This window comes from Hyla sarda, chromosome 2 (genome assembly GCF_029499605.1).
Source record: "Hyla sarda isolate aHylSar1 chromosome 2, aHylSar1.hap1, whole genome shotgun sequence".
In the NCBI taxonomy this organism is placed as follows: domain Eukaryota; kingdom Metazoa; phylum Chordata; class Amphibia; order Anura; family Hylidae; genus Hyla; species Hyla sarda.
The window spans coordinates 348916018-348933517 of record NC_079190.1 but is presented as its reverse complement, the minus strand read 5'-3'; the positions used below and the strand labels follow the sequence as shown (position 1 = coordinate 348933517).

The window sequence follows — 17500 nt, the reverse complement described above, 5'->3', positions numbered from 1 at the left end:
TGTCAAATAAAAATAGATCATAGTTAAATTAACCCTAAACTTCTCCCATATGTGAAGGATTTTTATTTTTTTTGTTTCAAGTCCCATGCAAGTATATGGAACTTCCGGTACCTTACTCCACAAGCTCCACTCTGCATCTCCTGGTGAGTGCATCAGTCCGACTGGAAAGCCACCCCCCCCCCACATGCCATGCCCCATCTTGCAAATACACACCCACCTTTTAAGCCACACCCCTTTTATTTTTAGCTTACAATATCTTCATCACAATTCAGCCACACCTGAGGAGGGGATATGAGGATTAGATATGAGGAAAGGATATGGGGACGGGATATGAGGTCAGGATATGAGGATGGGATATGAGGCCAGGATATGGGGACGGGATATGAGGTCGGGATATGGGGATGGGATATGAGGCCAGGATGTGGGGACGGGATATGAGGTCGGGATATGGGGATGGGATATGGTGACGGGATATGAGGTCGGGATATGAGGACGGAAAATGGGGACAGGATATAGGAACAGGATATTAGGACGGGATATGAGGAGGGGATTTGGGGTCGGCATATGAGGAGGGGATATGGGGTCTTGATTTGAGGATGGGATATGAGGACAAAAGCTTCCCCCCCCCCCCAAGGATTAGGAAAAAAAAACTGGGCAGCACCAGGTACTCAGCTTGTCTATAGATATACTATTCCCTATCATGGTTTATAATACAATATCTTGAAATACTCTTCATAATATACCTTCATTTCATATTATTCCTATGGTTATTAGGATGACAATGTGGATGTGGAGGCAAAATGTTGCAATTGCACTCTAAATATCAGAATAGAATTGGTGGACATGACAATATGTGATAGAAAACGCTTCAACAGAAATGTATTAATGACATTTATTCACTGCATTCTTTTGTTTGGCAGCACATACATACCTTACCGTTACAGTAAAACAAGCCCAAGAGGGCCACAAATGGGCCTTTTTGTATGTTTCTGCTGTCTTGACTGGGAGATATGAGGTGTTTTTTGTACAGAAGGAGAGGATAGGTTTTTAGTGTATAGATCCTTTTAACTATGTATCCTTCTAAAGAATGGAAAGAAGGAAGATAGGATCCAGCTCATATGATATAAAACCTCTTGTTTACTCTGACATGACAAGACACAGGAACACAAGTAAATGACGCGTTTCAAGCGCAGGTGCGCTCTTAGTCATACAACAATAGGAAGGAAACACGGATAATTTATAGGTGGAGCAATCATACCGGTTCATGAACCACGTGACCTGTGGATATTAACCCCTTCCATACTTCATGGAGAACACACATGATAAAAACTCACAATGTTTATGTCATCACAGTAAAAAAGAAAATGATTACATGTAGTAAAAAAAAAATCCCCATATTCATATAAAAATCTGGAGACATCACGGAAAGTTAGACCTGTGAGAAGAAAAGGAAAAAAGGGGAAAACAGAGAATAAAACCTGAGTTGGAAGAATGTTACAAATACAGTGCGTCTGAACTGTAAGTGTCGAAACAAATGGAACATTAAATATGCAAAATAAGTAACCAATAGTTGATGAATAATGATTGTCACAGTGGCCACTACATTAGTACAGACACAAAACTATGGCAACACAAGTAACTATAGGGATGAGCAGATATAGGAATATTATACCATATCAACTCAGCATACTTATTAATAATGTAAGTTAATATCCTGACATCTGTGCATGCCCAGTGGTGCCCGTGGCACCAACGTAAGGATCCAAAAAATCTCCCAATTCTAGAGCTTTTGCCTATGGTCACCACCTCTTTTAGATGGATTCATTTTTTCAATAGCTGTAAATAATAAGAAAGAAAAACTGCCCTGATGTTTCTCAGCACAATGTTTGGACACTGAAGAGACATTTTTGGATGAAAAGTGGGGGATGTCTTCTAAAGAATGAACCAGTTCTTTGAAAGAACTACCTTAAAGCGTACCCATCAGATCCAAAAAAAATAAATAATGTAATATGTTAGTCAGTACCTATTCCTGATCATGTATATGTATTTTTTTTTGTCCCTAGCACCTTTATTTATTTTTTTAAATACACTTTTTATGTAGCTCACTTAGGTTAAAATCCTCTCAAAGGGAGGGGGCGTGGCCTCACTGTGCATGCCTCAGCCTCCACCCTAACTATGCTGTCCGAATCTGCTGCTCACATCTCCCCTAGCATTAACAAAACTATAACTCCCAGCATGCCCTGACAGTGAAGACATGCTGGAAGTTGTAGTTTTGCTAATGCTAGGGGAGATGTAAAGAGGCTGGCAGAGAGGTTAGGGCATAAAGCTTAGCAGCGGACGGAGAGGTGAGAGGGGCATGGGCGGTGAAGGAGTTGGTGAAGATGTGAGCTGCGGAGAGGTGACGGGGCTGGCTAACATGTGAGGCACGTGGCATTGCTTGTGATGCCAGGAGCTCAGCAATAGCTGACATCAACTGTTTTCCCCCCATGAGCTCCTAGCACTAGCCCTTACAGCATCAGCATACCTGACAACCGTCCAGGATCCGGCGGGACATTCCTGCTTTTGGGGTGATGTCCTGCCGTTCTGAAACAGCCCCCACATGCCTCTTACCTGTGTGCTCGGTAAAGAGTTTGACAGGGTGAGGAGCCGTGGCTACAGTAAGCCAGCCGACACCAGAGGCTCGACCGTTCCTCTGCACTTCGGCACGCGAGTGACGTCATCAGAAGCCGGAGCGCAGAGGAAGAGGAAAGAAGAGAAGAAGAGGCCCCGACCAGCGATAGGTATGTATGGCTTGGCAGCGGGCCTGCCTATCTAATGTGGGGGACTGCCGCCTATCTAATGTGGGGGGACTGCCAGCTATCTAATGTGGGGGACTACCGCCTATCTAATGTGGGGGGACTGCAGCCTATCTAATGTGGGGGGGGGGGACTGACGTCCACCTAATGAGGGGGACTGCTGCCCACCTAATGTGGGGGAACTGCCGCCCATCTAATGTGGGGGAACTGCTGCCTACCTAATATGGGGGAACTGCTGCCCATCTAATGTGGGGGAACTGCTGCCCATCTAATGTGGGGGAACTGCTGCTTACCTGGGGGACTATCTACTATGTTCCTGCCTAGCTAATATGGGGACTAGCTACCAAGCTAATAAGGGGCTACCTACTATCAACATAGGTTATATAGGGGTTTTGATACAGTGGACAGTTATCTGGCGGATTTACCTATAGGGGCAACTCTCTCCGGAGAGGCCCTACCTACTCTGGTCACCTATTATTACGGGTTGGGGTATTATAGGTCTTGGAAAATGCGGAGCCAGAAATGTTTTTTCCGCCAGGTTCTGCAGAGAGGAGTCGTAGCTGGCAGAATACATGACGGATGGAGAAGAAAAAGGAAAGTGACCAATTCCAATCAGAGGATGCGTCACCTGATTTAACTGTATGTAATCTCTGATATGGTCTGTAGTGGTAATGATGGGGGTTGTTGTTAGTCACCTGATGTACTGTCATGGCCGTAAATGTTGGCACCCCTGAAATTTTTCTAGAAAATGAAGTATTTCTCACAGAATAGGATTGCAGTAACGCATGTTTTGCAAAACACATGTTTATTCTCTTTGTGTGTAATGGAACTAAACCAAAAAATATTAAGAAAAAAGCTAATTGGACATAATGTCACACCAAACTCCAAAAATGGGCTGGACAAAATAGTTGGCACCCGAAATTTAATATTTGATTGCACACCCTTTGGAAAAAATCAGTGAAATCAGTCGCTTCCTATAACCATCAATAAGCTTCTTACACCTCTTAGCCGGTATGTTGGACCACTTTTCTTTTGCAAACTACACCAGATCTCTCTTATTGGAAGGGTGCCTTGTCTCAACATCAATTTGAAGATCTCTCCACAGGTGTTCAATGGGCTTTAGATCTGGACTCATTGTTGGCCACTTCAGAACTCTCCACCGCTTTGTTGCCATCCATTTCTGTGTGCTTTTTGACGTATGTTTGGGGTCATTGGGGGGTATTTATCAAAGGATTTATGTGTTTTTTCCCTGTAACTTTGGCGCAATACTTTGGCGCAGTGTCTTTTTGCACCAAAGTTTGGCGCATTTTCTCCACTGTCATTTTTACAACTTTCTCAAAATCACACGGTCCTGTGTGTGATTTTTACTTTGGTCAGTAATTCATCATTTGCACCAATCGATCTTTGGCGCAATTTTGCGCCTTTAGGTTTTTTTTTGGCGCAATTCACCGGCACGAAATTTTGTACATGGAAAACACACATAGCAATGTCAGAAAATGCAAAGGTGTCAAAATACATGAAAAAAAATTTTTTTGTGAAAGCATCGACACCTCCGGGGCTGCGCACTACTATGCTGCGACATAGTTGTCTCTGAGGGACCTTTACCCTCCGTTGAGCCACATGGCCACACAGGTTCATGAAAGGTAAGCACTAAAGCAACGGTTTTCAAACTGTGGCCCTCCAGATGTTGTAAAACTACAACTCCCAACTGGGAATTGTAGTTTTGCAACATCTGGAGGGCCACAGTTTGAAGACCACTGCACTAAAATAACAAAAAAAAAAAAAAAACACTCAAGTTAAAAATAAAATCCACTTCACATGGTATATATATAAACCCCACAAAAGAAAATAACTCACGTCGCTTGCTGATATACTGCAGGAGGGACTCCGAAATGGCTGCTCTACAGGGTAAAATATGCTGTCCTCTGTGGTGGTAAGTTCTGTGTAAAAAGAACAGCTGATTTCAACATTTGCACCAAAATTACTAATAACTTGCACCAAATGATAAATTTGGTGCATGTCCACAAAAACCAAAGTGAAAAAAAGAAGGGTAAAAAGAAACTGTCAACAGGCAAAATTGATAAATACCCCCCATTGTCCTGCTGGAAGACCCAAGATCTCGGACGCAAACAAAGCTTTCTGACACTGGGCTGTACAGTGTGACCCACAATCCGTTGGTAATCCTCAGATTTCATGATGCCTTGCACACATTCAAGGCACCCAGTGCCAGAGGCAGCAAAACAACCCCAAAACATAATTGAACCTCCACCATATTTCACTGTAGGTACTGTGTTCTTTTCTTTGTAGGCCTCATTCCATTTTCAGTAAACAGTAGAATCATGTGCTTTACCAAAAAGCTCTATCTTGGCCTCATCTGTCCACAAGCTGTTTTCCCAGAAGGATTTTGGCTTACTCAAGTTCATTTTGGCAAAATGTAGTCTTGCTTTTTATGTCTCTGTGTCAGCAGTGGGTCCTCCTGGGTCTCCTGCCATAGCATTTAATTTAATTTAAATGTCGATGGATAGTTCGCGCTGACACTGATGCTCCCTGAGCCTGCAGGACAGCTTGAATATCTTTGGAACTTGTTTGGGGCTGCTTATCCACCATCCAGACTATCCTGCGTTGACACCTTTCATCAATTTTTCTCTACCATCAACGACCAGAGAGATTAGCAGAATTCCTAAGGTGAGCTCATGGAGGACAGAAGAGTTGCAAAATTCTTGATAATGTTGCGCACTATGGACAAAGGCAAATCTAGATCTCTGTAGATGGACTTGTAACCTTGAGATTGATGTTTTTCCACAATTTTGGTTCTCAAGTCCTCAGACAGTTCTCTGCTCTTTCTCTTGTCCATGCTTAGTGTGGCACACAGACACACAATACAAAGACAAAGTGAACTTCTCTCCTTTTTATCTGCTTTCAGGTGTAATTTTTATATTGCCCACACCTGTTACTTGCCCCAGGTGAGTTTAAAAGAGCATAACATGCTTGAAACAATCTTATTTTTTAACAATTTTGAAAGGGTGCCATTTTTGGAGTGTCCAGCCCATTTTTGGAGTGACATTATGTCTAATTAGCTTTTTTCCTCCCTTTTTGGTTTAGTTCCAATACACACAAAGAGAATAAACATGTGTAAAGCAAAACATGTGTTACTGCAATCCTTTTCTGTGTGAAATACTTCATTTTCTAGAAAAAATTCAGGGGTGCAAACATTTACGGCCATGACTGTAACTGTATGTAATTTCTTATATGGGCTATTGTGGTAATGAGGGTGGTTGTTATCAGTCTGTCACCTGTATAGGATGTCCTCCTAAACTTAGATGACAGACTGACAACATTATTGCTGTTAAAGAGGTATTCCCATTCTGCATGTGCTGGCTTGATGGGGCGTGGCTAGGGGTGTGGCCAAGGGCGTGATTTGTGGGTTTGGCTTGTCCCTCTTTGCTTTCAGCAAAACTCCTGCACCAGGACTTTACTCTCTTTGTGTTTAGGTAGACTGATAGGCCAGGAGAGTGCAGCAGAGCCATGTCCAGTGTCCACGCGCCATCATGATGCTGCCTCTGGACTCATTGGTGTCCAAGCAGGTATAGGGACCCCCAGTGGCCATTTTTTTAAGCCATGGTTTAGAAGTATGGAGTTTAGTGTATATTAGAAAGGTTAATATTTTGCTTAGCTGTATAACATATAAACATTTTTTGTGTCTGACAGTGCCCATTTAAAGGAAATATCCAGCCAAAAGTGCTAAAAAAAAAAACAAATTGAATAGGCTTTACATAAGCTCACCATGACTCCACAAGGCATCCCAGCTGATTTGTTTCAAAATCAGACCCCCATAGCCCCCATAAACAGGCTTTGAAAATCCTGGTGAGTCAACAAAAAATTCCACACACTGGGCTGGTTTCTTGTGTGAGTTGCAGGGAGGGGCTGCTGTGAAAGTGAGCAGGGAGGGGGGACACTCAAACATGGCACACTGAAGCTGTCAACTCTATATGCATTGGATAAGGTAGTGTGAAGTGTGGTAGTCATCAGTGAGATAAGATCTCCTGGACTTCCTGTCTGGAGAAAAACAGCAAAGATTACACTTCATATTGCAAAGTTATATAACTTTATTATGTGCAGCTATATAAAGGTAATTTCATTTACTGGAGTTCTCTTTTAAGACAGTTCCCTAATCTCTGCAGCTACCATTTTATAAAAAACCTAAATGAACTGCTCTTCTAATTCTTCTGGATAACATTTTGAAGGAGCTCTTACACTCTTTTCTGACACCTATTGGTCCCTATTGAGCCTTTTGGTAGATTGATACAGAGAAATTATGTTTTAAGGTCAACTTTCTAGTAAACTGTTGCAGATTTAAAAATAGCTTACATGGATCAATAGTGTTCATAGGGCAATATGAAAGACCCTTAATCAAAAGGAAAATTTTATATGGATTAAAAAGGTTGTCTGTTGAAAATCAACTGATCCTTATCCCCTATTTACAGGAAAACACACACCATTCATTTCTATGGAAGCATCAAAGACAGAGTGCTGTAATCTGGTATATTTGGTTATCCCATAGAAATGAATAGAGGACATGTTGCCTGCAGCATGCGTTCTATGAGCAAGAGCCTTGTTCTGGAGATTGCGTTGATTCCAAGAGGTTGGACCCCCACAGAATAAGGGATAAAAATGAAATATCAGCCTCTGAAGAGGGAGACAGAGAAAGGCATATATGATTAGAAGTACTGGGCACCCAATATTGCTGTTCATCTCCCAAAGTCAATATTATTTGGGGTCCAGGATAGATTTATTTCTATCATGTACATTTTTTTCACTTGTATGTGTGTTGGGACCCAAAAGAGTCCTGAGTGGGAAATTATGCTAATGCAATGGTATGTATTAAACTCAATCTCCCAAATGGGCACTGTCAGATTCAAAAAATGTTTATATGTTGTACATCTTGGCAAAACATTAACCGTTCCAATATACTTCATAAGAAAATTTCCTTTTTCTAGAATTCATGGCTCATAAAAACACCACTAAGGGTCCCCATACCATCCAAATCATAATCCTGTCCAGCTGCAGCATTATCTTTGTCCAAGCTGAGGCACAGGCAGGGACAAAGTCCAGTAAGTGAGTCTGGGATTAGCACTCCTCTGTGCTCACTCCTCTCCTATCAGACTGTAGCATGAAAACAGAGACGATCAGGTTACATAACAGCCTGCAGTGATTGGATGTAAAGACCCAGTACAGTACAGCAGACTCAGGGAGAAAGATGAGACATGCAGAGTGAGGACATGCCCCATCCAGAGCACAGAATGACAAACCAAGTGAACAACAGAAAGAAGGCATTTGTGGGGAAAAAAACACACAGTGTATATATACACTGCTGAAAAGAATAAAGGGAACACTAATATAACATATCCTAGATCTGAATGAATGAACTAATTATATGAAATACTTTCGTCTTTAAATAGTTGAATGTGCTGACAAAATCACACAACAATTATCAATGGAAATCAAATTTATCAACCCATGGAGGTCTGGATATGGAGTCACACTCAAAATCAAAATGGAAAACCACACTACAGGCTGATCCAACGTTGATGTAATGTCCTTAAAACAAGTAAAAATGAGGCTCAGTAGTGTGTGTGGCCTCCACGTGCCCGTATGACCTCCCTACAATGCCTGGGCATGCTCCTGATGAGGTGGCCCTGGACAGTCTGTGGTGCAACATGGTGTTGGTGGATGGAGCGAGACATGATGTCTCAGATGTGCTTAATCAGATTCAGGTCTGGGGAATGGGCGGGCCAGTCCATAGCATCAATGCCTTCCTCTTGCAGGAACTGCTGAGATACTCCAGCCACATGAGGTCTAGCATTGTCTTGCATTAGGAGGAACCCAGGGCCAACCGCACCAGCATATGGTCTCACAAGGGGTCTGAGGATCTCATCTCGGTACCTAATGGCAGTCAGGCTACCTCCGGCAAGCACATGGAGGGCTGTGCGGCCTCAAAGAAATACTACCCCACACCATTATTGACCCACTGCCAAACCGGTCATGCTGGAGGATGTTGCAGGCAGCAGAACATTCTCCACGGCATCTCCAGACTTTGTCACGTCTGTCACATGTGCTCAGTGTGAAGAGCACAGGGCACCAGTGGCGAATTTGCCAATCTTGGTGTTCTCTGGCAAATTCCAAACGTTCTGCACGGTGTTAGGCTGTAAGCACAACCCCCACCTGTGGCACATTTGCGGCTTGCTGGAGGTAATTTTGCAGGGCTCTGGCAGTGCTCTTCCTGCTCCTCCTTGCACTAAGGCGGGGTAGCGGTTCTGTTGCTGGGTTGTTGCCCTCCTACGGCCTCCTCCATGTCTCCTGATGTACTGGCCTGTCTCCTGGTAGCGTCTCCATGCTGTGGACACTACACTGAAAGACACAGCAAACCTTCTTGCCACAGCTAGCATTGATGTGCCATCCTGGATGAGCTTCACTACCTGAGCCACTTGTGTGGGTTGTAGACTCCGTCTCATGCTACCACTAGAGTGAAAGCACCGCCAGCATTCAAAAGTGACCAAAACATCAGCCAGGAAGCATAGGAACTGAGAAGGGGTCTGTGATCACCACCTGAAAAACCACCCTTTTATTGGGGTGTCTTGCTAACTGCCTATAATTTCCATCTGTTGTCTGTTCCATTTGCACAACAGCATGTGAAACTGATTGTCAATCAGTGTTGCTTCCTGAGTGGACAGTGTGATTTCACAGAAGTGTGATTGACTTGGAGATACATTGTGTTGTTTAAAGCGTACCTGTCATAGTTAAAAAAAAAAGAAAAAAGTGATATGTTACTCAGGACCCAATCCTGATCACGTGCATATAATTTTTATGTGTCTCGGACCTATATATTCAGAGATATAAGCATTTATCTGCTGGTGAGTTACTTTTTCATTGTGCAGGCTGGAGGGGGCGTGTCAGTCTGTCTCCCTCACAGGAGCAAGCCTGAGCAGTCAGCCAATCAGTACTCTCTGCTCTGTTACCCTTTCCTCTCTGGTTTTATGCTGTGTCATGTGTCAGAGGAAGATACTTGGAGCTTGCCTGCAGTAATCAGAAGACATTATGGTGAATTCATAACAGGATAAAATGTATAAATATAAGAATAGATCTTTATAAAATTAGTGCAAGGATTTTTTAGATAAAAGTACAGCATTTTTATGAATACATGTTCTATCTGTTTTATCTTCTCCTAGTAAAGCTGGATGCTAATCAGCATAGCTGTCACTATGTGTGTCATTCATCTTTCACAGACTCCTGAATGTCTGATCAACTTCTTTGTCATTCAGGAGTCCGAGGAAGCTTTGACTATTTCAGCATGCTGGGAGTTGTAGTTTAGTAACAACTGAAGCTGCAATGTTTGTAAATAACTGTGTTAGAGCAGTGTTGCCTCCAGCTGTTTTAAAACTACAGCTCCCAGCATCTCCACACATCCTTTATCTGTAGATTTGCATACACAATAGAAATCTCCTATACTGGATAACGGTATGCTTTACGGCCGGTATCCAGTATGCTGTGAAATCTAGACTAGTCTGTCTGGCTAAAAGACAGGCGACCCCTAGTGGTGGCTATTTTGAGCTTGAATTTCAGGTGAAAATGTAAATTTTTTAAAACAGGTGTATATTGTGAAATGTCATATTATAATGAGTTCTGCAATATATGAAAAGTTTTTTACAATGACAGTGCCTCTTTAACCCCTTAAGGACCAGGCCATTTTAGGACCAGAGCGTTTTTTGCACATCTGACCATTGTCACTTTAAACATTAATAACTCTGGAATGCTTTTAGTTATCAATCTGATTCCGAGATTGTTTTTTCGTGACATATTCTACTTTAACATAGTGGTAAAATTTTGTGGTAACTTGCATCCTTTCTTGGTGAAAAATCCCAAAATTTTATGAAAAATTTGAAAATTTTGCATTTTTCTAACTTTGAAGCTCTCTGCTTGTAAGGAAAATGGATATTCAAAATATTTTTTTATTTTATTCACATTAACAATATGTCTACTTTATGTTTGCATCATAAAATTTACGTGTTTTTACTTTTGGAAGACACCAGAGGGCTTCAAAGTTCAGCAGCAATTTTCCAATTTTTCACATAATTTTGAACCTCGCTTTTTTTCAGAGACCAGTTCAGGTTTGAAGTGGATTTAAAGGGTCTTCCCATTAGAAATACCCCACAAATGACCCCATTATAAAAACTACACCCCCCAAAGTATTCAAAATTACAATCAGTAAGTGTTTTAACCCTTTAGGTGTTTCACAGGAATAGCAGCAAAGTGAAGGAGAAAATTCACAATCTTTATTTTTTACACTCGCATGTTCTTGTAAACCCAATTTTTGAATTTTTACAAGGGGTAAAAGGAGAAAATGTATACTTGAATTTGTAGCCCAATTTCTCTCGAGTAAGCACATACCTCATATGTCTATGTAAAGTGTTCGGCGGGTGCAGTAGAGGGCTCAGAAGCGAAGGAGCGACAAGGGGATTTTGGAGAGTACGTTTTTCAGAAATGTTTTTTGGGGGGCATGTTGCATTTAGGAAGCCCCTATGGTGCCAGAACAGCAAAAATAACCCACATGGCATACCATTTTGGAAACTAGACCCCTTGGGGAATGTAACAAGGAATAAAGTGAGCCTTAATACCCCACAGGTGTTTCACGACTTTTGCATATGTAAAAAAAATAATTTTTTTTTTCACTAAAATGTGTTTCCCCCCAAATGTCGCATTTTTGCAAGGGTTAATAGCAGAAAATACCCCCCAAAATTTGTAACCCCATCTCTTCTGAGTATGGAGGCACCCCATAAGTTGGCATGAAGTGCATTACGGGCGAACTACAATGCTCCGAAGAGAAGGAGTGATATTTGACTTTTTGAGAGCAAATTTTGCTCGGGGGGCATGTCGCATTTAGGAAGCCCCTATGGTGCCAGAACAGCAAAAAAAAAAAAACACATGGCATACCATTTTGGAAACTAGACCCCTTGAGGAGCGTAACAAGGAATAAAGTGAGCCTTAATACCCCACACAGGTTTCACGACTTTTGCATATGTAAAAAAATATATATATTTTTTTCACTAAGATGTGTGTTTCCCCCCAAATTTCACATTTTTTCAAGGGTTAATAGCAGAAAATACCCCCCAAAATTTGTAACCCCATCTCTTCTGAGTATGGAGGTACCCCATAAGTGGACCTGAAGTGCACTACGGGCGAACTACAATGCTCAGAAGAGGAGGAGCACCATTGAGCTTTTGGAAAGAGAATTCGTTTGGAATGGTAGTCAGGGGCCATGTGCATTTACAAAGCCCCCCGTGGTGCCAGAACAGTGGACCCCCCCACATGTGACCCCATTTTGGAAACTACACCCCTCACAGAATTTAATAAGTGGTGCAGTGAGCATTTACACCCCACTGGCGTTTGACAGATCTTTGGGACAGTGGGCTGTGCAAATGGAAAATTAAATTTTTCATTTTCACGGATCACTGTTCCAAAAATCTGTCAGACACCTGTGGGGCGTAAATGCTCACTGCGCCCCTTATTACATTACATGAGGGGTGTAGTTTCCAAAATGGGGTCACATATGGGGGGGGGTCCATTGTTCTGGTACCATGGGGGCTTTGTAAACACAAGTGGCCTTCAATTCCGGACAAATTTTATCTTCAAAATCCCAATGGCGCTCCCTCTCTTCTGAGCATTGTAGTGCACCCATAGAGCACTTTACATCCACATATGGGGTATGCTCTTACTCAGAAGAAATTGGGTTACAAATTTTGGGGGGCTTTTTTTATTTTCCCTTGTGAAAATGAAAAATTTAGGGTGACACCAGCATTTTAGTGAAAAAATTTTTTTTTTTTCATTTTCCCATCCAACTTTAATGAAAATTTGTCAAACACCTGTGGGGTGTTCAGGCTCACTATACCCCTTGTTACGTTCCGTGAGGGGTGTCGTTTCCAAAATGGGGTCACATGTCTGTATTTATTGTTTTGCGCTTATGTCAGAACTGCTGTAAAATCAGCCACCCCTGTGCAAATCACCAATTTAGGCCTCAAATGTACATGGTGCGCTCTCACTCCTGAGCCTTGTTGTGCGTCCGCAGAGCATTTTACGCCCACATATGGGGTATCTCCGTACTCAGGAGAAATTGCGTTACAAATTTTGTGGGTCTTTTTTTCCTTTTACCTCCCGTGAAAATAAAAAGTAAAGGACAACGCCAGCATGTTAATGTAAAAAAAATTTTTTTTTTACACTAACAGGCTGGTGTAGACCCAACTTTTCTTTTTCATAAGGGGTAAAAGGAAAAAAAAGCCCCCAAAATTAGTAACGCAATTTCTCCCGAGTACGGAAATACCCCATATGTGGCACTAAACTGTTTCCTTGAAATACGACAGGGCTCCGAAGTGAGAGAGCGCCATGCGCATTTGAGGACTAAATTAGGGATTGCACAGGGGTGGACATAGGGGTATTCTATGCCAGTGATTCCCAAACAGGGTGCCTCCAGCTGTTGCTAAACTCCCAGCATGCCTGGACAGTCAGTGGCTGTCCGGAAATGCTGGGAGTTGTTGTTTTGCAGCAGCTGGAGGCTCTGTTTTGGAAACACTGCCGTACAATACGTTTTTTATTTTTTATTAGGGGGACAGTGTAAGGGGTGTATATGTTGTGTTTTACTCTTTATTATGTGTAAGTGTAGTGTTTTTAGGGTACGTTCACACTGGCGGGTTTACAGTGAATTTACCGCTAGGAGTTTGCGCTGCCGTGAAAAATTTGCCACAGCCCAAACTTGAAGCAGAAAATTTACTGTAAACCCGCCAGTGTGAATGTACCCTGTACGTTCACATGGGGTGGCAAACCTCCAGCTGTTTCAAAACTACAACTCCCAGCATGTACTGACAGACCGTGCATGCTGGGAGTTGTACTTTTGCAACAGCTGGAGGCACACTGGTTGGAAAACCTTCAGTTAGGTTCTGTTACCTAACTCAGTATTTTCCAACCAGTGTGCCACCAGCTGTTGCAAAACTTCAACTCCCAGCATGTACTGATCGCCGAAAGGCATGCTGGGAGATGTAGTTATGCAACAACTGGAGGGATCGCAACTACAACTCCCAGCATGCCCAGAGAGCTGTTTAGGCTTGCTAGGAGTTGCAGTTTTGCAACATCTTTAGAGCTATAGTTTAGAGACCACTGCATAGTGGTCTCCAAACTGTGGACCTCCAGATGTTGCAAAACTACAACTCCCAGCATGCCCAGACAGCAAACTGCTGTCTGGGCATGCTGGGAGTTGTAGTTTTGCAAGATCTGGAGGTGCACAGTATAGAGATCACTTTGCAGTGGTCTCAAACTGTAGACCTCCAGCTGTTGCAAAACTGCAACTCCCAGCAAGTCTAAACAGCTCTCTGGGCATGCTGGGAGTTGTAGTTTTGCAACATCTGGAGGGTTACAGTTTAGAGACCACTATAGTGGTCTCAGACTGTAGCCCTCCAGATGTTGCTAAGTAACTCACCGGCTTCCGTTGGATCCAGGGAGCTGCGTCGCGGTCCTCTTCTTCCGCCGTTCGTCGCCCGCTGCCGCCGCTGATCGTCGCCGCTGCCGTCGCCGATGGGTAAGTGGATCTTCGGCGCCGGTCCCTGTCGGTTTCCCCGTCCTGCCCCGCCTATTGTGGGAGGGCAGGACGGGGAAACCGAAAGTAAACCCCTCCGCCCCCGATCTGCTATTGGTGGTCGCGTCTAGACCACCAATAGCAGAGATAGGAGGGGTGGCAACTCTGCCACCTCACTCCTATCGCTACAGGGGGATCGTGGGTGTCTAGGACACCCGCGATCCCCCTTCTATTCCGGGTCACCGGGTCACCATAGACCAGTATGACCCGGAATCGGCGCAAATCGCAAGTGTGAATTCACTTGCGATTTGCGCCGATCGCCGACATGGGGGGTCTAATGACCCCCCTGGGCATTTGCGTGGGGTGCCTGCTGATAGATATCAGCAGTCACCCCGGCGCGATCCCCGCCCGGCGCGCGGCGGGGACCGAAATTCCCACAGGCGTACAGGTACGCCCTTGGTCCTTAAGTACCAGGGAGCAAAGGCGTACCTGTACGCCCTTGGTCCTTAAGGGGTTAAGTGTTCCCTTTATTTTTTTGAGCAGTGTATATATCACAGAAAATATACAGGGTGGGCCATTTATATGGATACACCTTAGTGGCACATTAGTATATGTGAGGGGGGAAACTTGTCAAGATGTGTGGTGACCATGGCGGCCATTTTGAAGTCGGCCATTTTGAATCCAACTTTTGTTTTTTCAATAGGAAGAGGGTCATGTGACACATCAAACTTATTGGGAATTTCACAAGAAAACAATGATGTGCTTGGTTTTAACGTAACTTTATTCTTTCATGAGTTATTTACAAGTTTCTCTTTGTTTACAGCCATTGACATGTCGTCGAGGTTAACACGTGAGGAGCGGATAGAAATTGTGTTGATGTCTGGTGAATGCAGTAACCGGGTCATTGCAGCAGATTTCAATGCAAGACACCCTACGAGACCACCCATCTCCCATGCTACAGTTAGCAAACTGCTTGCTAAGTTTTGTGAAACTGGTTCAGTGTTGGATTTGCCAAAATGTGGACACATGAAATCTGTCACTAATGAAGATACATCAGTGGCTGTCCTAGCTTCATTCAGCAAGAGCCCACAGCGTAGCACTCGCCGCATGTCACTGGAGAGTGGCATTAGTCGAACATCCCTTTGGCGGATATTAGCTACTCACAAATGGCACCCTTACAAACTCCAACTACTGCAGCATCTCAAAGAGGATAACCCAGATCGGCGCACTGAATTTGCAGAATGGGCAAAACAAAAATTGGAACAGGACCCTCAGTTTACACAGAAGATTTTGTTCAGTGATGAGGCAAACTTTTATGTGAATGGTGAAGTTAACAAACAAAACCAGCGCTATTGGTCTGACACTAACCCACATTGGATAGATCCCTCCAAGACTGTTGGAACACAAAAATTGATGGTATGGTGTGGTATATGGGGTACAAAGATAGTGGGGCCATTCTTCATCAATGGAAACCTCAAGGCCACTGGATATGTGAAATTGCTACATGATGATGTTTCCCTCTTTATGCACTGAAGCTGGCACGTTCCCTGAGTTTTTCCAGCAAGATGGTGCACCACCACATTATGGGTGTCAGGTCCGAGCATTCCTAGATGAACAGTTTCCTGGAAAGTGGATTGGTAGTCGTGGGCCAGTTGAATGGCCCCATGGTCTCCCGATCTGACCCCCTTAGACTTTTATCTTTGGGGTCATCTGAAGGCAATTGTCTATGCTGTGAAGATACGAGATGTGCAGCACCTGAAACTACGGATACTGGAAGCAGCGCATCTATATACAGCTGTGACAGCACTGGAAGATGAGAAGATGTCTGGGCAGCAGGCGGGGGGGGGGGGGGGGAATCATACATATACACCTGGGGGGAATAAAATGAATATACTTAAGGGGACGAACTGAAGTTTAAAACCCTGCCGAGAGCCCTGAATGGGCTCTCAGGGGGGAATTTAAAAATAAAAGTAAAATACACCGTACATAACAGGGCAGCGCAGCATGCAGCCATCTCCCCTGTTTAATAACTTCTAATCGTATCGGGTCTCAGAAGTGTGACCCGGTGTGATCATTCCCTCAGCCCCTGTACTACAACCCCTAGTCTGTTCCATGATGGGGGTAGTAGTACAAACACTAATGTAGCCTCCCCAGGCACTGGCAGACCCCCGCAGCCGGGGAACTACTACTCCCATGATGGAAACAAGTCTGTTCTGTGATGGGAGTAGTAGTAGTCCCGGCTGTGGGAGTCTGTAGGCAGAGGTGTTAAAACGGCCATACATGAGGGATGTTATAACGGGTCTTAACGAATGAATATGCCCGTTATTTTGACGGATGTTATTCAGCCGCTAGCACCTGTTATTTCATCCGTTACTATGTATCCGTTTTTACACAGAAAACGGATGTTTAATAATGGATGAATACTCATAGTGTGAAAGTAGCCTGAACCATTCCAGGCATGCTACCTGAACATATGGCAAACTGCAACTACTATGACATATATTACTATGAGAAACAACTTCTCTTTGCTACTAAAGTTACAACAAAACCGCTATCAATATACTACGGATACATAAGACTATGCAAATTTACTCTATATAGGAAATTCACTTTACCACGGATATATATAATTTGTCTGACCAACAGAAATCATTTTATCCACTCACTTTTATCTTGTATACCAATTAAAATGTCATTAAATTGAGGTAATTCATTTTACAGCGATCCCTTAACTTACAATGGCCTCAACATACAATATTTTCAACATACAATGGTCTTTTCTGGACCATTGTAACTTGAAACCAGACTCAACATACAATGCTACAAGATGATCCAGATCTGTGAAACATGTCAATGGCTGGAAGAACCGACAAATTAGAATGCGCATTTTACTGGTAGAACACCAGTATTGCTGAAGTGCATGCACAGACTGGTGTCTGGTTGCGCCCCCTACAGTACAGGGAGGTATTATATATTCTGTACTACTATTTACCTGTGCCATGGTTAGCTGCTCCAGGTGAGGGCAGCTCCATGTTACTTTTTTAGGACATTTTTTAGGACCTTGAAGAAGCTCCTGTCCTCTACATAG

At 43.3% G+C, this 17500-nt stretch overlaps 1 protein-coding gene across 7 annotated transcripts in view; it reads right to left on the bottom strand.

Annotated features, from left to right (window-relative positions):
• TSHB (thyroid stimulating hormone subunit beta) overlaps nucleotides 1–2702 on the bottom strand; it is a 71519-nt gene extending 68817 nt beyond the window's left edge. Inside the window, exons 1-2 of one of the 7 annotated variants that reach the window (XM_056558248.1) lie at nucleotides 2611–2702; nucleotides 1395–1435 (exon numbers count right to left, since the gene is read on the bottom strand). Coding sequence is in view for 1 of the 7 variants with exons in the window: in XM_056558246.1 (XP_056414221.1) it covers nucleotides 2525–2601 (77 nt within the window). In the remaining 6 variants the exon portion in view is untranslated. Of the gene's footprint in view, nucleotides 1–1334; nucleotides 1436–2524 lie in introns of all 7 variants that reach the window. The other 6 variants (XM_056558252.1, XM_056558247.1, XM_056558249.1 and 3 more) reach the window with 6 other exon arrangements.
• Nucleotides 2703–17500: the final 14798 nt, after the last annotated feature.